The sequence below is a fragment of the Petaurus breviceps genome, unplaced genomic scaffold, assembly GCF_028583685.1.
Source record: "Petaurus breviceps papuanus isolate PSGF00001 unplaced genomic scaffold, PetGlider_PUasm1.0 183, whole genome shotgun sequence".
NCBI classification, from domain to species: Eukaryota; Metazoa; Chordata; class Mammalia; order Diprotodontia; family Petauridae; genus Petaurus; species Petaurus breviceps.
Genome location: NW_027185791.1, coordinates 13,752,679 through 13,777,045, shown reverse-complemented (window position 1 = coordinate 13,777,045; position 24,367 = coordinate 13,752,679). Strand labels below are relative to the sequence as shown.

At 44.7% G+C, this 24,367-nt stretch overlaps 2 protein-coding genes across 5 annotated transcripts in view; one reads left to right on the top strand and one right to left on the bottom strand.

The window, feature by feature from the left end:
* Positions 1-1,518, top strand: part of SMCR8 (SMCR8-C9orf72 complex subunit) — a 9,502-nt gene extending 7,984 nt beyond the window's left edge. Inside the window, exon 2 of the mRNA XM_069087857.1 lies at positions 1-1,518. This exon is cut by the window's left edge and continues 3,921 nt beyond it. The gene's annotated coding sequence lies outside the window, so the exon portion shown is untranslated.
* SHMT1 (serine hydroxymethyltransferase 1) overlaps positions 1,381-24,367 on the bottom strand; it is a 31,374-nt gene continuing 8,387 nt past the window's right edge. The window contains exons 2-14 of one of the 4 annotated variants that reach the window (XM_069087860.1): positions 24,132-24,182; positions 23,430-23,466; positions 23,176-23,290; positions 21,469-21,614; positions 19,959-20,074; positions 19,144-19,304; positions 17,900-17,981; positions 13,470-13,682; positions 12,630-12,746; positions 8,239-8,361; positions 5,542-5,658; positions 4,374-4,484; positions 1,381-2,521 (exon numbers count right to left, since the gene is read on the bottom strand). In XM_069087860.1, the coding sequence (XP_068943961.1) occupies positions 2,349-2,521; positions 4,374-4,484; positions 5,542-5,658; positions 8,239-8,361; positions 12,630-12,746; positions 13,470-13,682; positions 17,900-17,981; positions 19,144-19,304; positions 19,959-20,074; positions 21,469-21,614; positions 23,176-23,271 (1,455 nt within the window). In that variant the 5' untranslated portion in view covers positions 23,272-23,290; positions 23,430-23,466; positions 24,132-24,182 and the 3' untranslated portion in view covers positions 1,381-2,348. The remainder of the gene's footprint in view (positions 2,522-4,373; positions 4,485-5,541; positions 5,659-8,238; positions 8,362-12,629; positions 12,747-13,469; positions 13,683-17,899; positions 17,982-19,143; positions 19,305-19,958; positions 20,075-21,468; positions 21,615-23,175; positions 23,291-23,429; positions 23,467-24,131; positions 24,183-24,367) is intronic. The other 3 variants (XM_069087859.1, XM_069087858.1, XM_069087861.1) reach the window with 3 other exon arrangements.

The following is a 24,367-nucleotide window of genomic DNA, read 5'->3' as shown; positions in this document are numbered from 1 at the left end:
TTAGTTTCACATATTTCTCAGTTTTAAAGATTTATCACAGTCTTCAGTCAACCCAGTTGGAACATGTAATTTTCCAAGCATACTTTTAATTTGTTGTCATGTACATGGACAAGTCTTTGTTTGGAATATAATAAGAGTATAATTCAAACCTAAATGAATAACCTGACCCCATTTTAAGACTCTGGAGGAGGCTGACAGTTTTTAACATACTTGCCAGGGCTGCTAAGAGTCTATGAAACGTCTCCAAGAAAAAACGATTGCTTGCTTTTGAACAGTCCGGTTTTTTGTCAATACCAAAAGCATGTATCCTCCCAGCAAACCCTCAGTGTTGCATGTCAGGTCATAGTCCCCAGTGTTACCTTTGTAGTGTCTGTCAGTGCAACAACTGGGCACACCTTCTCAGACTAACTGAATTCATCAGAGCAGCCTTTGGAAGAATGTCAACAAAAAGCTGAGCTCAAGTCATCGGTTTTTCTCAAGTTTGCCTCCCTAAGAGTTCAGAAAAGATGTCTTGATCTATGCTTTAAGTCAGACTCGTTTTCTGGCTTTCCCCCAATATTGTGCTTTATATTAGGAAATAAGATAACTCATTACACAGGTAAAAAGAGGGAGGCAACAGGGTTTTCCCTGCTCCTAAATTAGAACTTAATACAATTGAAATTTCCAACACCTTAAGCTGCCTCTGCCTCTGCTTTGAGAAACTTGTGGTCTTGACTCAGTTGAGTACTTTTGTGTTCTGCTATGCTTCCGATAAGGGAAGGCAGGATAATTAAAGGAAGTTAAATAAAGGTCAGAATTCATGAGGTTGGGAAAAGGCCAAGTAACAGCACTGTTGGGCCCAGGCCTGCAGTCAACAGCTTCTTTACTCTAGTGAAAGAAATCAGCAGCACCGGCGTCACCCTCGGGTCCTGTAAAGAATGTCCTTCACCTTAGGGAGAGGGAGCAGTTACTGCCATTCTGTGTGTGTGTGTGTGTGCCTGTACTTTAGACCACTACTGATGCCAGGTCCCAGATGGAAGCGAAGACGGGAACACCGGTGAATCAAGCCATCCCCAGGGTGCTGGGCCAATGCATATGAGAAGGCAGAGGCCCAGGGCACAGTCTCACCCCGAGGCGTTGGGAATGCTGATTGGGTTGAGACAAATACTGCCTTTCAGGATGCAGTGTGGAACATGGGCTGTGATGAATTCTCACTTATTTTAAAGAAAAACTATTTTATTATTGCATGTTCACCTGTTTGTATCTGTGTGTACAGACCATTGTGTAAGCGGTAGTTAGACGTGTGCCCGTTGGGAGTCGCATATTTGGCATGTCTGATAGCATTTTAGAGGTGTTGCTGCACAGGTAGGAGTTCATGCCAAATGAATAGTATGAGAAATGTACTGTAAAAAAATTAATTTATTTGAGTTCAGATATTTTTGAAATACAAATTTGGTTGTATTTTTAAAGCTATAATTCTTGTCACATTCTGTGGTTAATTTTATTGTGCTTATTAAAAATGGTCATTATTGTTTTGCACTCAGCTGTTTGAAAAATAGTTTCTTTGGGAAGGCACCTGATGGTAGAGAGCAGACCAGTGTCTCGCACTGGATAGAAGGCTGTCACTGCCTAGTGGCACGACTCAGCAGGTGATCTGTCCCTCTGGGAACAAGCCTACCTCTCCAAAGCACTGCCGATCCAAGACAGCATTTGTGAGGTACTTTAAGCTTGCTACATAATACTGTAACAGACACAAAACTTCTCAGGCTGGTAATTTTATACTCAGCTGAAGCTTCACAATCATTTCTTCTCAACTAAAATGGACATGATTCAGTTCTGCTGGCATTCTACTCAACAACATGATACCGAGATTGAGTAACTTTTACAAGCTGTTAACATGGGTGTTCTCTGTCATGAAGCCAGCCAAGTGACCACTGAAGGGAAGGTTAAGTAAAATTATTTAAGCAATACTTTTAAATTACATCACTGTTCATTTGAATGAAGGCCAAATGGCTATAGGATACTCTGATCTTATACAAAAATTAGGTAAGATTCAAAATAAATTCACTAATTAGTAAAGCATCCCCTAAACGACTAATAATGAACTTTTAAAACAGAGTTGTTGTTCGTACACCATCCTTTGGAGGGGTACACAACCAAGTCCTCAGTGACGGCCAAATGAGAATTTTTTCCATGTAGGGATGTTAGAAAAAGACCCTCACCCCCCAAAAACCCCACCCCACCCCTAACCTTCTACTCCCCTTAGCCACCCTCCCAATTATACATTCTCCTTTTCTTAAAAGGGGGCTTTTGGCACCTGGGTAGCCTTCAGGCTAAATACTTCCAATGTGGCTCTGTCCAGTCTCATTTTAAAAATCAGGGATCCCAGGCAGGGGAAAAACAGCTGCAAAGCTCTCCACTTTTTCTCTGATGGTCTTGATAACACTCTGATACTTGGCATCCCCTGAAAGTTTCTCCTTGAATTCTTTCATGGTGGCCTGGGGACTGAGGTCTCTCTGAATCTGCAGAGTCAGCTCTATTCCTGCAGAGAGGACATCACAATAATGAAGCTTCTCTGCTGACCAAGAAGCTGAAGACGTTTATAAGGCATATGCCACAATGAAGTTGCACATCAAAGCACACAAATCCAGATGACAGTAACACACCCTCCACGCCAAAGATACGGACTCAGGAATGGGAACAAGACGGTCCTCGGTGTCCACAGACCAAGCTGATGGAAGTAATGGTGCAGGCCCGGCTGACACTTCACTGTGTGACCAGGGGACCCCGCCTCTTATCTCAGCATTTAGCAGAGGAGGATTATTTAACCCCCATGTAAATCTTTCAAGTCACAGAATTTAGAGAAAGAAGGAGCCTAAGATAATTTAGTCCATCCTCACTGTGGATGAAGAAACAGGGAAGAAAGAGAATCACAGAGCAGTGGAACCAAAGTCCTGATGCCAAATCCAGTGCTCCTCTCAGCAAGAATCATCCTACTTAATTAAAAAGCATTTAACAGAGGAAACTGCTGACTTCACTCATCCACTGAGTCATGACTGAGGATGTTTTGCATATCAAAATTAGGTTTTCAGGCCTCTCTGTTATGACTTGAACCTTGTAAACCTACACATCAAAAGGGAAAGTAAGGGTAGTGTGATCCCTTAGACAGAGCTCAATTTGGGATCAAAAGACCTGGGTTCAGTCTTTGCCACCAACCACCCATGGGTAAATCATTTAACCTCCTGGGCCTCAGTTTCTTCATCTGTAAAATGGGAGGAGGAGGCTAGACTAGACTGCTAAGGTCTCTCCAGTTCTAAGTCTACAATTTTATGACCTTAAAGTAGACTGGCTAAGGTGAATAAAATCATTTACCAAATGGAGAAGACAACGGAATGATTTCTACCACTTACACCTTGGCAACAAAAATTCAATCGCTTGGTCTCAACTGTTGGACAAAAAAGTGATACCCCAGATCAATCAGAAGGAATCTGCTTATTGTTGTGAAACTTCAGTTTATAGCAGGGATTAACAAATGTATTTAAAATCCAGGTGCCAGCCTGGTTTCTGGCTTTTAAGGAAAAGAAAAAGGCAATATATTCATGTGTCTTAGGTCTAGACCCACATTAGAATCTTTAAGGGTCTTAAGGCACTGGATGGAGCACTGGGCCTGCAGTCAGGAAAAACTGAGTTCAAATCTGGCTTCTGACGTTACTAGCTTTGTTATCTTGGGCAAATCACTTAATCTCTTAATCTTAATCCACTAAAGAAGAAAATGGCAAACTACTCCAGTTTCTTTCCTAAGCATATTGGCATGCTATGGTCCACGGGGTCACAAGGAGTCAGACACAACTGAATGACAAGGGTATTAAAGAATCCTGTAGGGGCAGCTAGTTGGTGCAGTGAATAGAGCACCAGCCCTGGAGTCAGGAGGACCTCAGTTCAAATCTGGCCTCAGACACTTAACACTTACTAGTCGTGTGACCTTGGGCAAATCACTTAATCCCAATTGCCCTGCCTTCTCCCTTCCAAAAAGTAAAAAAAAAAAATCCTATGGAAAGGTGTAGTTCTCAAATTGTTTGGTCTCACAACCCCTTTAAAGTGTGAGGCCTCTCCAAAGGGTTTTTTTTAATGTAGATATCTATCAATATTTACTGTATTGGAAATCAAAATGTTATTATGTTATAAAAATAGTTTTGACCTCACAGACCAACCCCCCCCCCAAAGGGTCTTGGGTCCACACTGAGAACTGCTATTGCTGAGTCATGTCATATGAGTGGCCATCAGTTCAGCCCTTCACCCACACCTTGAGCAGGTACCACTTCAGCTAAAGAGAAGTTAGTAGGAGCCAAGGCTGCATTGCCAGGGTCTGTTGAGCCCCCATACCTCATTCTTACCTTCGTGAATGAAATGGGCTACTTTGTAGAAATCTTTTTCTAGTAGTCCTCGGGAAGTCAGAGCTGGGGTTCCTAGTCTCAGCCCACTGGGTCTTAACGCACTTTTGTCTCCTGTGGAGCAGCAAGACAACAATGAACCCTTCACTAACCAAACTACCAGCTAGTACTTAAAAACCCCACTTTGAAGGTGATGACTTGCTGTAAGGATTCTGGCCTGGCCCATCTGTGTTCTAAGACAACAACCACTGTTCTCGGAGCTCCTGAAATCAAGGGTGCATATGGTGATGAGGAAGAGCTAGAAAAAGGAATATTAGAATGAGCTTGGCTTTGGCTTAAAAGCTGCCTTCCCTGCTCTGTGGTCTTTACGGAGGGGAGGGCAAGCCAGTACTCTGTGTAAGGTAATTGTTAGGTCGTTACAACCCACAAATCTGGAAAAACTGATCCCTTTCATCAAGAATTCTCCATCTTCCTCTTCCCAAGTGGCTGCAAAAACTTTCTAAGCAGAAGAAAACTCAAGAATCCCAAGGTAGTCCTTAGGATAATTTGGTCTTACGGCTTAACTTTTGAAAATTTCCCTGGTTGGGTTGGGGTTCGTTCTGAAGGAAATGGACATACGGAGACACTGCATCATCTCCCATTCTAGAAAGTGTCTGAACATCCTCATCATAGCATAGAAATGCACCACAGAATCCTATCTGCTAAAAAATGTCCAGTTGAGGAGGAGTTTGTGATTTCCTGAAGAATCTCATTCCTCATTGGACAGGTTTGTGAAAGTGATTTTTTTTAAATAAAATTCTTCCCTACAACTAAAAGTTGCACTCACCACACCTAGCAATCTAATACTACACTTTAAGAAGTGTTCCTAATGCCTTCTATATGCTAGGTTATAAGATATAACACAACAGTAAAATGAAGTTGGAATCACTGGGTTCAAATATGGGTTCAAACCTGACTGCTACTTAATAATCTGCCAAGATATCTTTGTCCCTCTGGGCCCCTTTCCTCGTTTGTAAAATGAAGGGGACAGGCTAGATGACCTCTAAGGTCCTATCCAATTCTAACAAGTTCTTTGAACAATGTACTTTCTATGGCTTAAAGAAGACAACAGTCCTCGGAAAGATGGAGGGGGAAAGGCTTTTTTAGATTAGATTATGGGAGGAACTCTTACCTGGGCAGGTGTTCTTGTTGCAAGCAATAGAACAAGCTTCTAACACCTTCTCTGCCCTTCCTCCATCTGTGCCTTTGTTTCGTAGGTCCACGAGGATCAAGTGGTTGTCAGAACCACCTGGGGAAACAATTTTGATACATAAAAATTCATAGTGATGCCCCGGTTCGGCTCTCAAGTAAGCTGAGTCCCTCTGTGTACAGGAAACCAGTAAGAATCATACATTTAGAGCCAGAAGTTATGTCAGAAGTTATTTAGTCCAAGACCTTCATTTTCTACATAAGGAAACTGAAGACCAGAGAGGCTGAGTTGTCCAAGGTCACACAGACAGTAACAGACTCCAAAGTTACGGTTCTTTCCATGCTGGCCTTCTCTTTGAGAAATTGTGTCTAACCTAATGGCAGAAAGCAGCCTCGCTGCGATTTCTGTAACAATCCCACCTTTGCAGTATCTCTTGTATAAGCCCCCTTATCTCCTGATGCTGCCACCCCCCTTCTACACGCTCTCATCACCTCACACCTGGGCTACTGCATCTGTCTGCTCTCCCTCTCCGCTGCAGTACAACCTCCACTGAGCACACAGACTGGATCATGTCATCACCATCCCTCCCCCTCGCCCCCAATGAATAAACTGAGATCAAACATAAAATCCTGTTTGACATTCCTGACCTACACGATCTGTCCCGTTCCTGCCTGACTCTCCTCCATGTACTCAGCTACACCGGCCTCTTTGGGGCAGCTCACACAGGACACTCCACCTGCAGATTCTGGGCACTTTTCCTCAGACCTGGGCTACTCTCCTTCATCTCTGCCTTGTGGCTGCAAGTCCCAGCTAAAACCTCATCTTCTGTAAGAAGCCTCTCCCCTTTATTAGACCGAACTTATGACAGCACCTGGCACACAGCTGTCAAACAGGCCCTTAATAAATGCTTTTTATCAGAGTATACGCTTCCAGAACAAGGAAACTAAGCACGTCTAAGACTGGACTCAGCATCTTCCCTCCCAAAGGTGGACCCCTTCTTCGACTTTCACTAATCAGCCTAACTCATGAGGTCAGGGTCACCTCAGGTGCCAATTCCTGTCGATTGTGCTTCCAGGGAAGACCTCACATCACCTCCCTTCCCGTCACTAACACCACCATTACCTAGCAGGTCAGAACTTCTTCCCCACCACTGTGGACTATCGACCACAGGCTTATCTCTCGTTTCTCCTTCAATCCTCTTCACATAGGCCAAAATAAACTACTGAAAACTGCCCCCAGACTCAACATTCCACTGCCAGTCTCCATATATTCATGTGTGCTGTTTCCATGCTTGGAATATACATTCTCCTGTTCTCCACCTCTCAAAATCCTTATCAATCCCATGGTCACCTCTTCCACTGTCTCTGCAATAGCACTACCCAAATCTTCAAGTGTTGTCTGCCTTCTCAGATACTCCAGAGCACTCTGATCTCTCCTTGGCCTCCTTCACTGCCACCTAGGATTACGTTTGTTTGTTTGAGTCCTGTCAGGGGAAGGGATCAGGTATGAGCAAGCCACAGAGTTGCGTACCCAGGGTAGGTGTCAGCCGGAACCCAGGGACGAGCTGTCAGGAGAGGAAGAGTTAAAGGTACTTCCAAGAGTGAATATTCAGAGCTAAAGGGCCAGTGTGGAATATCATCCCAATGGGATCTGGTGCAGGATAGAAAACCTCTTCACCAGCCCTCCTCATTGCTGCCAACCTGTCTTTGGGCCATGCTGCTTAGCAGTCATGTGTCGGACTCTGGCGTAACACTCTTAAATGCTGTTCTCATCCACTTAGCAGTAGGGATGGGGAGTGAGAGAAAAGGGCAGATCAACCAGCTCTTCAGTGGAAATGGAGGTGTCAAAGGGCATATTTCCTCTAAATTGTAAAGAGTTACTTTATTTTGTTAGTTTTAAAGGTGTGATAGAAGGAGGGTTGGGAACACACGCTTGTTTCATGAATAAATGGGTTACACCTTTAGTTGAGGCTTGTGGCCCTCTCTGGTTGACGGGGAATTTTGTTGAAATAAGCACCTTGGTAAATGGAAACTCCCTTAAAACAGCTACAGAGGTTTCAGTTATGTGTTGACTAACTGTAAAGTCTGTACAGTTTACTTCCGTAAAAACTTAGGTTTATTTTTGTAGGAATTAACTGCTAAGTATTAGGAACATAGCAAGAGGGCTGCTCTGTTGGGAGTGCTGTAAATTATAAATAAAACCTACAAATGTTTAGCTTCTAAGAAAACAGACCCCTTTTGTTGTTTTCTTGGCAAAGATACTGGAATGGTTTGCCATTTCCTTCTCCAGCTCATTTGACAGATGAGGAAACTGAGGAAAACAGGGTTAAGTGACTTGCCCAGGGTCACACAGCTAGTAAGTGCTTGAGTCTGGTCTGACTCCAGACCCCACACTCTATCCACTTCATCACCTACCTACCCCTAACAATAATAATAGCTGACCTTTATATAGCACTCACTATGGGCCAGGGACTGTGCTAAGCCCTTTACAATTATTATTTCATCTGATCCTCACAATTCTGGAATATAGATGTTAACTACCCCCATTTTACAGAAGAGGAAATTGAGGCAAACAGGGTCACATGGCTGGTAGTACCTGAGGCACTTACCTGAACTCCAGGACCACCCAGCTGTCCCGTGGATGGACAGGATCTCCAACAGACCTGGTACAAGTACTTACCTGTTACTATGTGGTAACCCAGATCTATCATGGCTGCTGACAGGGCCTTGCAGTTGGCAACCACCTGCTGCTGATAAGCCTTGAATTCAGGTGTCAAGGCTTGCTTCAGAGCAACTGCAACTCCTAGTCAGGAAGAGACTGTGTCAACAACTGGGCAGAAAGGTTTACTAACAAAGATAACTCTTCTGTGTACCTTCTCCCCAAACCCCACCCCAAGGAGCAAAGTTAAACCAGCAAGAATGGGCTACTACACCTTTCATTTAATATCTGAAGATTTCTCTTCAAATCCTTTCCTCCCATCCAGCACAGGCCATCCCTGCCCTGGAGGGTCCTGAGGGTTAAGGACTATCTCATCCAGATGGCATCCAAGCACCTAGGAGGTCTGCATGTCCAACCAAGCAGCTCAGTGGCACAATGGACAGAGCTGCCGCTTACTGGGAAAGTCACTTCACCTTTTAGCCTCAGTTTCCTCATCTGTAAAATGGGGACAATAACAGCTCCCACCTCCCAAGGTTACTGTGAAGATTAAATGAGATAATATTCATAAAATATTTAGACGAGCACCCGACATACAGTGGGCACTTACAGTCTGTTCCTTCCCTTCCTTCTCTATCTCCCTCCCCCAACTGGTACCTGTACCCAACCAGGAGCCAACCAACCTCTGCTAGAAGACCTCCAGCAGAGGGAAATCTGCTTGGACCTGAGGTAGCTCCAACACTAAGCTTTTCCTTTATTTTGCCACTCTCTCAGTCCTGCCCCTCGGGATCAAGTATAACCCTTCCTAATGACCCTTCAAACAGCAGTTTTCCTGACCCTCTAAGTCCTTTCTTCTTCAGGCTAAGCATCCTGATCCTTCCTACGGCTTTATTTCCAATTCTTTTCACCATCTCCAGCAGCTACTGCTCTGTCCTGCCAGGACAAGCCCTACTGGTCACTGTTTAGGCCCTGACTGGCTCAGAGTGAATGTAAATACCAATGGTATCCGTTCCAAACAGAAACCCTGAGGTCTTCCCTCCTAGGCTGATTTTTTTAAATTAGGTAAGGAGGCCATTCCCTGCCTCATTTCTTACCTAGCCTGAATCACTGAAAGGGCTTTGAGACCTGTTAAAAAGGCCACGGCCTCCCACTGCATCCAGGGCCATCTCCAGTCGTCCTGGTCTCTATCTGGCCACTGACCTCCGATGGCTCGGGAGGAGAGAGTGAGGCTGGTGACTTTTGGCAGCCCGTCACCTCATCACCTCCCTGCCGTTATGGTCCCCTTTGAGAACAACCACCTGCCATCTACTCTGAGCTGATCTTGTATGTTCTGACTTCCACGTCTCTCTCAGTAGAATGTAAGCTCCTTGAGGGCAGAGAACGGCCTTCTTTGCATCTCAAGCACTTAGCACAGTGTCTGGCATTTAATAAACGCTTGTTGGTTGATTTGGAGCCACCTTCTCCTTGGTCAAGAAAACAGAAACATATTAAGGGTGGCACCCCAATCACTCCAAATAGTTCCATCCCTTCTTGGTCTTCCTTCTGTTCCCAACAGGGCTAAAAAGGTCTTTTTGGTTATCCTTTGCATTCATCACCAGCCTAAGTACATTTTTTTGCTTTTTAGAGGACAAGTGGGGTTAAGTGACTTGCCCAAGGTCACATGGCTAGTTTTTGTGTTAGGTGTCTGTGGCGGGATTTGAACTCAGATCCTCCTGACTATAGGGCTGGTGTTCTATTCACTGCACCACCTAGCCGCCCCTAGCCTAACTAAGTGCATTCTGAGCTCCTGACATTATCCTTTGTATTTAAACTCACATTACCTGCCTCAGCATCTACCTTCTTTCTGGCCAAGCCTTTTAAGAATCTAAGATGGATCAAGAGTGTCCTGGGGGTGCATCTATGCCAGTCTCTTTAGACGAAGGGTTCTTAACCTTTTAAGGGGCATGGACACCTCTGGTGAAATCCATGGACCCTCTTCTCAGAATAATGTTTTTAAATACACCAGCATAAAACAGAAACCAATTGTACTGAAAGCCCTGAGACGTCTAAAACGCTCCCTCTTTAAATCTGTTCACGTTCTCAGCGTTTCACTCCTGAGCTATCCCCATTCCTCTTGGAGTGAATTCTCCTGTACACTTTCAGATTAGAGTCTGGGTCTCCCTGTCTCTTGAGGTTAACGTTCTTTTCTGGACAAGGCAGTTTGTGCCAAGGTTTGTAAACTGGCCAGTCAGAGTAGGGCTGAATTTAGAGCAGAGGGCTCCCCCACTGATCACCTTTTCCTCTGGTCTTTCACACCACTGCTCTTTCTTAGTTTTCTTCCTCCCTCTTCTGCGGTATCACCTGCCTTACATCCCCTAACTGTGGGTGGGCCCACAGTCCTGTCTTGGGCCCTCTTCCCTCACTTGTCCAAACTCTTCCTGGGGGAGCTGCTCATTTTCCACAGGTCTAACGTATCTATACATCTAGCACCAGTCTCTCCCCCAAGTTCCTATTACCAACTGCTTACTGGACATTCCTCATTCCCAGTCCCAGAGACATCTTAATTCCAACATAACCAAAACAGAATTCATTCTCTTTCCCCCAAACCGCTTCCTCTTCCAAATTTCCCGAGCCTACCCTCCTTCCAGTCCCCCAGGCTTATATTCTGTGGGTCTACCCTCTCCTTCATACCACACAATCAACTGAGTTACCCAATCCTGCTGTTTCCACATCCACATCTCTTGCATCTGACCTCTTTACTCACAGTCACCATCTCAGTTCAGGCCCTCGTCCCCTCTTGCCTAGATTATTATGATGGCCTCCTACGTGGTGTCCCTGCCTCAAGGCTCTCTCCATTCCTTCCTCTTCTGAGCTGCCAAATGAACTTTCCTTAAGCACGGATTTGGCCGTGTCACTTCTCTACTCAATACACTTCGGGGGCTCCCTGCTGACTCTAGGACCGACTGTTGGCTTTTAAAGCCTGTCCCACTCTAGCCCCCAACATCTTTCTGGCCCCGTTGTACATTAATCTTCCTCTTGGGCGTGACCTTGACTCCCTGTGCACTGACCTCCTCCAGCCTCCTGCCTGCTTTTGCACAGGCTGTGCCTCGTGCCTGGCATTCACTCCCTCCTCACTGCTTCCTTCCCTTCCTTCAAGATGCGTTCAAGCCCCACCTTTCACACCTCTTGTCTCCCCGCTGTTTATCCACTGTGGGATCCTTCTGCTCATATTTATTCCTTGTTATCTCCTTGCACTATAAGCTCCTTGAGTAGTGATTGTTTTATTTTTTTCATTTGTATCCCCAGCACACAGCCTGCTTCTTAAAAAACACCAGAAAACTACCTCCTAATTGATTTTTATTCCTCAGAAAATTTCCCCTGCCGACTCACCTATCATTGGTGTTCAGCTGTTTCAGTTGTATCTGAATTTTTGTGACCCCATTTGGGGTTTTCTTGACAAAGATACTGCAGTGATTTACTACCTCCTTCTCCAGCTCATCTTACAGATGAGGAAACAAGTGACTTGCCCAGGGTCACACAGCTAGAGTCTGAGGCCAGATTTGAAGTCAGGAAGATGAGTCTTCCAGACCCCCCCAGACCCAGCACTCAATCCACTGTGCCACCCAGCTGCCCAATTCACCTACTGTTGCTGCCTAAAATTTTGTCACTTAGCTACAATTTCCAAAAATTATTTCTAGCATTTTAGCAGGAATTAATTATACCAAATGATTTCTTCTCTAACAAGTATACAGAGGTACTTGGAAGGTACATACACAAAGAAGTAAGCAAGACCACAGAAAAAAGTGGGGTAAATACTGCAGAAAACCTTTTCAAACTCCTTAACTCTGCTAAGAACTTGTCTTACATATGGCTCTCATATTCAGTCATGTCTTTTTCCTTTCCAAAAGTGGCTCCATAGGTCGTGTCCTGGCCCAAACCATCACTACTAATCTCTTCTTTTTCTTAAATTTCTTTTTAATAAGACACTTCCCAAACAATCTACCCCCAAAAACTGTATTTTCTGAATACAATTAAGCTAAATAGCACTGTCTATTCTGTCCTAATCATATTGCCAAGCTCACTGCTCCCATAACACTTTGTGCCCTTTTATCAATACTGACTATATGCTTCCCTATAAACCCCACCTCGGCAAAACAAATAGGGAAAACCCAACTTCCTCTAAGTCAATTTCATTAACAGCCCACAAAATTCAACACGGGGACCCAGGAAAAAGGCAGAAGTGCATCAGAGGTCTGTCCAACAGGCTTCCCTCCACATCGACAGTCTAGAAATCCTGGCACTTTTTTTGGTGAAGGGTTGGAGGGCATCAAGACAACTAAAAAGTTAAGAGAAGCCCAGGGTTGCACACGTGTGCTCTGACTGTGGAAGGTGTCACCACACGAGGCCGTGAGAGGGCTTTAGTCTTTCCATTGTACCTGCAATGGCATGGTTGTGAGGCCCTCCCTGCAGTCCTGGGAAGACAGCTGAATTAATGAGTGGCTCCAGATTGTACATCGTCTCTTTGCCTGTTTTAGGGTCCACACTGCGCACTCCTAGAGAAGGAAAAAGGGAGAATGAAAATTCCTCTGCCGTCCCCTGATTCTTTTCTCACGGAGTTCTAACGGGTTAGAAAGCTCCGAAACACGCAGAAGCGTTCTCTAAAAGGCTAGAGAGGACCAGGCAGTGAGATGTGATTTAGAGCGGAAAGATCACACTCCCGTAGCTGAGAAGTCTGATCGAGGACAGCCAGCTCCTGATCTGCTCTCTGGTACTGACTGGCTGATCTACACACGGTCATTGCAAGCATTAGCCATCATAACAATCATCTACAACCTACAGGATCCTACAAAGGATAGAGAGGAATTCGGTCTAAAAGCCAGAATGTGATTAGTGGGGCCACTGGGAGCAGAGCTGGGCCTGCAAAAGGTGAAAGGGAGAGGAGCATAGGCAAAGATCGGTATGAATGTACACGGTCAATGAAGGGAACAAGGAGTGGTCCCCTGGCTGGGCTACAGGGTGGACGGGAGGAAGCAGCTGCAGGTGGGGCTAACCGAAGCCTAGAGGTAAATAAATGCCCGCCATAAGGAGTTTGGGCCTCACTTTTAGGCCTGCCCGCACCGCCCTGTGGCTCAAACCCAGGGCTTCCTTGTGTCATCCTTCTTGAGCACACCCTCCTGAGCTGCTATTCCTACCAAGGTAACAGGCTCACAGGCCCTTCACAAGAGGGGCTGGCACAAATGCCAGTGTGCTTCTGGTCTAGTTCTGCAGAGTCCCACCTTTCCTGTAGAAGATCATGCCAGCCCGGCAACCTCGAAGGGTTTTGTGGGTAGTGGTGGTCACCACGTCGCAATGTTCAAAGGGGGAGGGGACGACCCCAGCGGCCACCAGCCCACTAATGTGGGCCATGTCAGCCATGAGATATGCCCCGTTATTGTCTGCAATCTTCCGCATGCGGGCGTAGTCCAGGTTCCTGGAATAGCAGCTGATTCCTAGGATGAAAACAAAGGAAATGTTAGGTTTGAGAAATCACTGGCAAGCTGAGACCCAATCTGATTGCTTGGCTACAGTGTCACATTTAAAAATACGTATTTCTGAAATATACTACCTTTATACTACCTACACCCCAAACCACTGAGGACAGAGAAAAGATAATGCATCTAGAGAACATGATTTTACCCTCCTGTCAGTATCCAAATACCCCCAAACTGTGCCCTGGGGACTCAGCACCACTGAGAGCAGAAGCCAAATGCTGAATGTGTGGGGCAGCTTTGGTCAGAGCCCTGGAGAGACACTACCCACTCTTATGCTCAAGCAATCCCCTTCTTCCACTGTGTTTGAAAGAGAAAAAGAGTCATCACAGGAACCTTGAAGGCAGGAGCCGCATCCAAATGCAATTCACCTCTCCCATGGTTAGAAAAAATGCCCACCTGGGATCACAGATCTACAGCCACAAGGGGCCACAACGCCCAACGCACTCATTTTAAACAGGAGGAGACTGAGTCTTGGGGTGGGTAAGTGACTTGCTCAAGGTCTCTGAAGTAGCAGGCATCAGGGGTGGCATTTTGAAGCCAGGCCCTCCCACTCCAAAGTCAGCGTTCTTTTTATGTACCACACAGCCTCCCTTGTTCCACAATCCCCACTTCCCCTCCTCCTAATTCCCATGAGTCAGATGCTGGCTGCGTAGGGAAAAACCCCCTTCCTCTGCCAGTGCTGCTGTTTTATTATTGTTCAGTCATTTCAGTCACATTCTATTCTTTGTGACCCGATTTGAGGTTTTCTTGGCAGAGACACTGATGTGGTTTACCGTTTCCTTCTCCAGCAACGGGTCAAGTGACTTGCCCAGGGTCATACAACTAGTGAGTGTCTGAGGCCAGATTTGAACTCGGGAAGATCAGACTTCCTGACTCCGGGCCTGGCTCTATCCACCAAACGACCTAGCTGCTCCGGCTCTCTGACCCCCGTCCAGGTCAGCCCTGCCCTTCTCAACCCCTTGTAACTTCTGTTCCTTTATTAAGCCAGCCTCCCTCTGCTATATCTCTCTGCCTCACACTCCCGCCATCTTCTTTCCCTCAGGAATAGCTCGTTCCCTCCAAAGTACACTTCTTCCACATCATCCCATGCCAACAGAATCTGGAGGCTAACTGGAAGTTGGGTCAGAGGTCGTGCAGCCCACTGCAGATGATGGGGCTGAGCCCAACAAGGCCAATGAGGCGGGCTGGGGGCTCCTTCTGGTGTGTCCAGCTGGGGCACAGCACAGTGGGCACGCTCTCAAGCCATCCAGCTCTATCTCTGTCCAGATGTTGGCTGCAGACAACCACCAGCCCCCCAGTCATCTCCTCTCCTTCCCGGAGGAGTTCAGGAACTGGCCCACAGAATTCCCTTCCACCCTTTGCCTGAATGTTTGGGGACTTTAATGAATACCTTTATATCGCCTCGAATACTGTGGCTTCCTTACAGTCCACCGACCCCAAATACCACGATCTGCGCCCTCACTCCACCTCGGCCACTCGTGATCTCACTGATGACCGGTCTGAACCTGTGATCCGGAACATTCTTTCCTGGGATCACAACCTAATTCTCCCTCAGCCTCCCTCTTCAGTATCACTTAGCTCACACCTTCCCAGCCCATTATCCTGCTTCTAGCCTCACTTTTCTATCCCCACTGTTCACTAGTTCACCTCCACATTATCCTTGGCCCTGGGTTCCCTTCTCCTATTGCCACTCGTGCCTTGGGCTGCCCGTCACCACCTGGTCCTTTTTGTAGTCCTGCTCACACAGCTCTGAATGCTGCAGGCATAACTGTGCTACCTGGATTCATTACACACACCTGTGCTATCTCATCTCCACCATCTAACCCCTGCTGCACAAGCATCCTTTTAAGGCTGGTTCTGCTGTTCTCTATACTCCTCAGGCCCCTGCCCCTCTCCTCTCCTCTCCCAGACAATCAAGGTCATCACAAGCTTTGACTTCACCCCATTCCACATCTCAAGCCCAACACCATGGCCCCTGGATCCTCCTCTGCTCCAGCATCTCACAAGGAAGGGTCCCTTCTTGCGTGAGGTCATCACTCTCATCTGAATCCCATCCCTGTCCATCTCCGCCAGGCACCTGCCCCCAGATTCCTCTCCCTCACCTTCAATCTTTTCTTATGCACTGGGTCCTTCCTGGCCCTTCTCTCCCTGGTTCTCCTGGTCTTTTTTGGCTGTTGTCCTCTCACTTTTCTCCCTTTCAGAGTCAAATTTCCAAAGAATTTGTCTACACATATGCCATTTATTCCCCCCAATTTACTTCTGACCCCAAGGTTGCCAACAGTCTCTTCACTTTCAATCCAAAGGTCTTACTTAACCTCTCAACAATACTGTCAGCCAAGTTCTTCTTGGATACTCTCTCCTTGCTTGGCTTCTGACACTGATATCTGTTGGTTGGTCTCCTGCCCTTTCCTTCTGAGCATCTTTTGCTAGACTCTCATGGTTTTCTGGTCTGTAAGTTTGGGAATCCCTCAAGATTCTGTCCCAGGCCCTCTCTTCCTCTTTCTTTATGTTCCTTCCTGGCTATCTCCTCAGTTCCCAGGGGTTCAATTCCAATTCTATGCAGATACCTCTTAAAACACTATCTCAAACTTAATTTTATATTATTTTATTCAGGAATAAATATAATATTATTTTAAGTTTTCCACAATTTGGCTCTTACCTATTCCAGTCTTATTTCACAATATTACCCTTTACATAATCTATTTCCAGTCAAAATAGCCTACCTGCTCCCTGTATATAACATTCTACCTTCAGCCCCTGTGGAGGCTGTCGCCCATGTCTGTAAGATGGATGGACGGATGGCTGGCTGGGTAGATAGATGGGTAGATGGATGGAGGGAGAGAGAGAGAAAGAAAGAGAGAGAGAGGGAGAGAGAGGGAGAGAGAGAGAGAAAGAGAGAGATCTCTGTCTCTCAGAATCCCTGGATTCCTTTAAAACATAGCTCAGGTACCACTTTCTACACAAGGCTTTTCCTGATCTATATTCCCTCCTTTAAATTACATATACTTGGAATGGCTAGGTGGTACAGTGAATAGAGCACTAGCCCTGGAGTCAGGAGGACCTGAGTTCAAATCCAGCCCCAGACACTTAACACTTAATAGCCGTGTGGCCTTGGGCAAGTCACTCAACCCCAGTTGTCCTGCCTTCCCCCCTCAAAAAAGAAATAAAAAATTACATATACTTATTATTCCTATATGTTTTATTCACCAAGCAGACTGTAGTCTCCTTAAGGGCAAGGACTGTTTCATTTTTGTCTTGTACAGAGTAGAAGCTTAATAATGTAAGCTGACTTGAACTGAATTTTACAGGAGATGCCCAATATCTGCTATGATCTGAAGTCAACAAGCATTTATTAAACACTAACTATATGCCAGATAGGGGACGGCTAGGTGGTGCAGTGTAAAGCGCACTGGGCCTGGAATTAGGAAGACTCACCTTCCTGAATTCAAACCTGGCCTCAGACACTTACTAGCTGTGTTTCCCTGGCAAGTCATTCACCCTATTTACCTCTGTTTCCTCATCTGTAAAATGAGCTGGAAAAGGAAATGGCAAATCATTCCAGTATCTTTGCCCAGAAAACTCCAACTGGGGTCATGAAGAGTCAGACACGACATATGCCAGACACCACGCTAAACTCTAGGGAGACAGAGAAAGGCAAGAGACAGTCCCAGGTCCCAAGCAGCTCAGCGTCTAATCAGGGAGACAACATGCAAGTAATTATGTACAAACAAGATATAATGCAATATAAACTGGAGATGATCAATAAAGGGAAGGCACTAAAATTAAAGAAGACTGGAAAAAGCAGTGAGAATACTCCTAGTTACTAAATCCTTAGACTTTCAATAATTTGCCATCACTAAAAGCAGCCCCAGGGCAGCTCCAATCCTTCATCCACAAAATTGTTCCTGATGGGAAGCAATGACCTGTTTCATCTCAGTCATGAAAATCTCTCCAGGATTTAACCTACAGGGCCTCTGGGCTACAAATTTCTCTAGACTTCTGAGGAATCTGCAGATCTAATATCTCCGTGCTAGAAGGAAGACAAGATTCTGCTCCGATTCAAGGAGCCAAGGAAGGGTTAGAGTTCAGTGGGGCTGGAGAGGGCTTGATCTGACAGAAGGTCATGGCACATGGCTCTCTCTCTAGGTGAGGCTGTTTTCTTTCTAGCTAATTACCTGCAATGATCAGCTTTGGGTGGAAAAGGCGGGCGTTTTCTTCTAGTCTGTCATAGTCGATATAGCCAGTATTTGGGTTCACCTGTGAAAGGAGATAGTCACATAAAACCAGTTAAGTTACACAAAAGTTCCCCTCTCCCCCTTAGACTCTCCCACAATGGGAAACAGTCAATAAACATTTACTGAGTGTCTGTAATCAGGCATTGCGCTAAGTGGTGAGGACACAAATATGAAAAAGCCCAGGCGTCTACAACGTCACAGGGGAAGACAGCACACCAAAGAACGCTGAGAGGGGGGGAGAAGGAACAGGGTGGGGCCACGGCAGCAGTCAAAGAAGTCCAGAATCACTGCAGCAGGGAAGGAGGCGAGGAAAGGTGTGAGGAGATATCAGTTCTGTTACTGTTGTTAGTGAGACTCAGGCCTCCACGCCAAGGACGCACACACACACGGCCTGCAGCCCACGGGCCAAACTGCCCACGGGCCAAGCCGCCCACGGGCCGGGCCGCCCTGTGAAAAATGTAGAGGAAAGCCTTGGTGGACCGAAGGTTGTGCAGCCCTGCTCTGCTCAAGTCAAGGGGCGCTCCTCTACTCAGACATGTGCAAATACAATCATGTTTGATTCTCAGGTCCCAAAAGGCAAATTAAGGTGACTAAAAATGAGGCTTAAGGGCATGGAAAGGAAATAACCAGGCAAATCAGAGATACAGGAAAGACAAACCAATTTACTAAAATGGTTACCTTCTACATAATGGATTCGCTGGCCAACAAGAGAACACTTGCTGTTTCTTAAGGCCACAAAAAAGTCCCAGGCAAAAAAAAAAAAAGAGAGAGAGAAAAGCAATTCTTTGCCTCTAGGGCCACATCCCTAGGTACGATTTAACCCAAAATGTCGCATCAGGTCAGATTTAGACCATGACACTTCAGGAGTGACCACAAGGAGTGTTCCAGTCACAAAGGGAATATCTGCTCATCGGGAGCTAGAACCACAGTCAGAAGTTCCCATCCTCCTCAGGACGTCATGAAATCTCCACTGCAGGCACCATGGTCATCCGTCTCTTTAAATGCTGTTGGAAATCGATGAATGAGGACTCAAAGTCTTTACTGCACCTCATCTATTGACAGGTGAAGCAGAATGAGAAGCAGCCAAAAAACAAGGACTGTCTTCGGTGACCAAGGTGTGGACCCACCACCTTCCACTACACAACATTAGAAACTTACTGGGAAACAAAGCCTCCCTCCCTTACCTTATAGGGCATAGACTCAAAAAAGATGGAGGTGGCAGAGACTTTCTTCTTATCTGTCATGAACCCGTGGGTGAGGTGACCCCCATCAGGCAGGTCCAGACCCATAATCCTCCCATGTGGCTCCACCAGGGCTGTGTATACAGCAAAATTTGCAGGAGAACCTAGAACAGAGAGCAGATGACCTTTGCTGCCAGAGTGCCTGGGTTCAATGCAACCGATGGGAAATTAAGCCTTCAACCCTGGCAGCGTCCCCAGCCCCCCAGACTGGGCACCAACCTTCTCACCCCAGGGGGGCCTTACTTCTCTAGGCTGTTTCTTGTATCACTTTAGGAAGACCAGCAAACCATCCTGTTCCCCCATCCCAGGTCTCCCTTATAAGCAAGTCTAACAGCGATATCTGAAATTCCATCACTAGGGAATCCATTAACTTTGTTCATAGTTAAAATGCAAATACTCTTGTGTGGGGTAGCACTGGTTAATCACACCTGAATCTGAATTTGTGATCAGATCCCCCTGGGGCAAACTAGGAGCTTCCCGAGGAGAGATAAGTAAGGAAGGTTTGGAGAGAGAAAGTGGAGTCCGGGCAGTGCCACGGGAGGACAAGCCTAGAAAGTCTTAGGTCACCAAGGGACGTGAGTAAATGGGTCAGATACAGGGGAATGTGCTGAACATAGGTGGAAAAGGGTCTGTGCCTATTTCAATGCTGCATCCAGGGCCAGTCTCAGGTTGGTGTTTCAAACTCCTTTCCCAGGGCACAGAGGGCATAAGACCATACAGTTGTAAGCTGGATAGAACTATACAGACATGGTAGTTACCTGAGTATGGCTGAACATTGACCCCCCAGCTTTGTGGGTCCAGGCCATAGACCTGCAGAGCCCTCTTCTGACACAGAATCTCCAATTCATCCACAAACTGGGTGCCACCATAATATCTAAAGGGTAATTAGGAAGAGTCTTATAAACACCCCAGGACTTGGTAGAATGTCTAAGCTGAGCAGAGAGCACAGATGTTTTAGAAAGTCAAGCAAAGGGGACCTGGGAAGGAAGGAATGAAAAGACCAAAACTCTTTCAAGGGGAGAGTTCCTAATTCTATGCCCATTTAAAGCAGAATTGTGGCAGTGGAATAAAGGGGGGAAGGGGGCTTGGGAGTTAGAAGACCTGAGTTCAGATTCCAAGTTGGTTACTGACTCGCTATGTTATGTAGGTTAAATCTGAAATGACTGGGCCTCAGTTTTCTCATCTGTAAAATGAGGCAATTATCTCTGTGATGGGAATGTTTTATCTATAACTAGAATCTGTTTCCTGGTGGGCAGCAATCTCCAGAGAACAGAACTGAACTGGGGAGGGACAAGGAAACCACTGAATGTTAGGAGCTGGAGAGCAGCCCCTACTACAGGCTGCTTCCTTTTTCTCTAACCTTCATCCAGTCCATTGACCAGGTGGAAGCCATCACTTCCTAGGGGCTGCCTTAACAGGACCCATTCTGCAGAGTGACTACAACAAGCCGGCCCTTGTCCTCCTAATTGGCTTCTATCCTTCTGAAGGACAGGAAAATGATGGTAAGAATGAACTGAGATCTTAAAATCTGCTCTAAGCAGGCCAACCACACTATAGAGTGGTGGGAAAGGCCTAACTCCTGAAAGTAGGAGTGGGATGAGCCATAGCTTAGTCAAAGGCTTGGAGGTGTTACTCTGGAAATTTCTAACTTTCAGAATTCCTTTCAGATTCCCTTACTTCCTAAGGAGTAAACCTCAAGCACTGGGGAGAATTATTTAAAAATCTCCTTTTTTCATTTCTTTAGAAATATGAAGAAAGCACGTTGCTCTAAAGTCCTTTCTAAAATTCTTGGAAAAGGCCCTTGGGACAAAAAGGTTTTTCTTAGGGCGGCAGATTAATTGTGGTACCCTGAGACATTACCTTTGATCTGGTTTACATCATTGCCTTTATCTTTTTTCCATTAAGAAAAGATTAAGATATCAATGGAAGGGAGGAGGTATCTTTATTTAACTTTATAGGAATGCTTTATATATATAATAAACTTTATATGCTGCTCAACTTTCTGTTTATGTTAACTCAAATTATATTTTAAGATATCTCTTCCCTGTTCAAGATTCCTATAAATGGTACCTGAAATCTTGGAGCAAAGTCATGTCAGAGGGCATAAGAGACTATGCCAGTTTGGACATCTCTCTCTTCAAGCAAGAAGGGGCTTGGATATATCAATTTGGATTAACAAATGGATTAATGTCAAATTAAGCCTAAATCTCAAAATATAGTTTTAATATTAATTTTTTTTTCCTTCAGCAACCTGTTCTGTTCACATACCTTTGGCCTGGGAATCCTTCTGAATACTTATTATTCAAGCAAGAACCCAAGGCTTCCAGAACTGCTCGGCTTGCAAAATTCTCTGAAGCAATCAATTCCAACCCAGTCTTTTGGCGATGATTTTCCTTCTTAATAATTGTATATACCTGATGAGAGTAGAACAGATCATTAAGAAAGTCAAATTTTCCAATCCACAAGTCTGCTTCCACCAAAGCAACAGCATCTTAAGAGTTAAAGGGTTAAGGAAGTAGGTCCTATTTGGGGCTCTGATGGCTAGTCATGTCAAACCCAATTAAAGAACAGCCCAATACAATCCTAAGGGGGAAGATGTGGATTTCACTTGTTGTTATTTAAGAAATGACCAATAGTTTAGAAAATGAGCTAAAGGAGAAAAATAAAATAAGATGATGATGATTATCATTATGGTGGCATTTATATTTTATAGATGTTATTTGATATATTATAATTATATGTTATACATAGTATATATAAATACAATATACTTACACAATAAATCATTATTGTGAGACTAATTCTAAATTATAGCCCTTCAGGATCTTGATCTTTAAAGGACAAAAGCATTTGATATGAGATGATCCTTTGATTATAAAGAAAAAACCATAGGTGACTTGATTTCTTTTTTTTTTTTTTAGAGGGGGGGAAGGCAGGGCAATTGGGGTTAAGTGAATTGCCCAAGGTCACACAGCTAATAAGTGTTAAGTGTCTAAAACTAGATTTGAACTCAGGACCTCCTGACTCCAGGGCCTGTGCTCTATTCACTGCACCGAGTAGCTGCCTGGAGACTTGAAATCTAATCTCAGGGCTGCTTTTACTTACTCATGTAACAGCTGGCAAGTCTTTTACCCTCTCTGGGGCTATTTCCTCATCTGTAAATGAGCTTAGACTAGATAATCTCTAAGGTTCCTTGTAAGCCCAACATTTTATGATTCTGTAATCTAGACAGGCAGCTAGGCAGGCCAGTGTATAAAGCGTTGGACTTGGAAGTCCACAAGACCCTACTTCAAATCCCACCTCAGACATTTTCTAACTGGGGGACCTCGGGTAAGTCATCTTTTCGGGCAAGTTGTCCTCTTTCAGCCTCAGTTTCCTCATCCCCAAATGGGGATAGTAACAGCACCTGGTCTCACAAGATTGTTGTGAGGACAGAATAAGATATGTTAATCACCATATAAATGTTGGCTATGATTACGTGTCATTTCTCCTAGACTGGTCTGGTGTTGCCCAAGTTCCCGGCTGTCTTAGCTATAGATTAATATAAATTGAGCCCAAATCTCAAAGTAGAGCTTTAGTATTACTATTATTTTCTTCAACAACCTGCTGTGTTCACATACTTCTAGCCTAGGTGTCATTTATAAGGCTGTCTTTTATAAAGTTAATTCAACAAATTCAATTAAAGATAAATCTTTAATTTGTCTTTAAAATGTCTTTAAGCCAAAGTCCCAAAACAATAATAGTGAAAGTAATGATATTAACAATAATAGCCAGCATTTATATAGCACTTTACATAAATTATTTCATTTGAATTTTCACCAAAAATAAAAATTTTCCAAAGAATAAGTATTATAAATTGTTATCCCCAAGGAAAAAAGCCCTTTTTGCAAATGACTATGAGAACAGGCATATTTCCATGCACAGGTGTTCTCCAGCATAACTATCCATCATTGGGGGGGGGGAGGGATCTCTCACCTCCACATCATTTTCTTTCAGTGGTTGTGTCAGCATATCTTTGTGGGCTTCCCAGAGGTTACCATTATGGTTCTCTCCATTGACCGTTGATGCCATATTTCTGGGACAAGGAGTCCTAAAATAAAAGTGGGGGAGGGGAGTAAAAAGAAAAAAAAAAGAATTCGCAAATCTTTAAAATGAAAGATGGTAAAAACCTTCCCTGGCCCATTATATTTCCCTGATTACAAACATGCTGAAGGAAAATTTGTACTCATTTCAAAAATGATTTTCTACTGTCTCCCTATAACAAACCTGAAACACAAATGGAAGTTACTACACAAGCTACAGGTTAATAATAGGAATAGTTCTCACTTATAAAACAAGAGTTCTTTCTTTATAATAACCCTATGAGAGAAGCAATTTTAGGAAACTAAGGCTCTGAAAGACGGTATCACAGTCACCTAGCTAATAAACTGGGATTTGGACCCCAAGGCTAGGGCTCTTTCCAATACATCTTCTTTAAAAGGCATTGCTAACCCATACATCCAATACATTCTTTAAATTCCACCTCCCTCAAGAAACTTTTCCCTACCCCACCACGCCCAAAGATCATAAATTCCCTTCTCTAAATTCCTATACATAACAGGACTACAGTGGTTACTACCATACTTGTAATGGTAATTAACTTTTCCTTTCCTCAATTAAACTACCGTATAGGCTCCTTAAGGGCTAAGATTGGGTATTGATTATCATTAACATGTTAGATAAGCATCAGCTAAAAGAATGGGGATGTTTGCCCTACAGAAAAGATGAGGCCAAGATAGCTGCCTTTAAGAGATTTAAGTGATTAAGGCTTGCTAAGAAATGAGGCTAAGAATGGTCCCTTTAACCTAGTTTAAAAAAAAAAAAATCAGTCTGGGAGGGTAAGATCTCAAGGGTTTCTGGCCAAAACAGAAACAATTGCCATTTATACTCACTCTGAGCCTTCAGTACCCAGACAATGACCAAGTGAGGGCTTGAGTTGGGACCTATCAAAGAGAGCCAGAGTGACTGAGTTTAAGGCAAGGGCCTTAAGAAAGAAATCTAGCCTGTAAACCCCAAGATATCTTTTGAGGTTTCAGTGGTCAAAATTTACATTCCTTTGGACAGAAAAACTACAGGTAAGGGTATGTATGATTATATAAACAGAGGGAGAGGACGAAAAGGGAAAGGG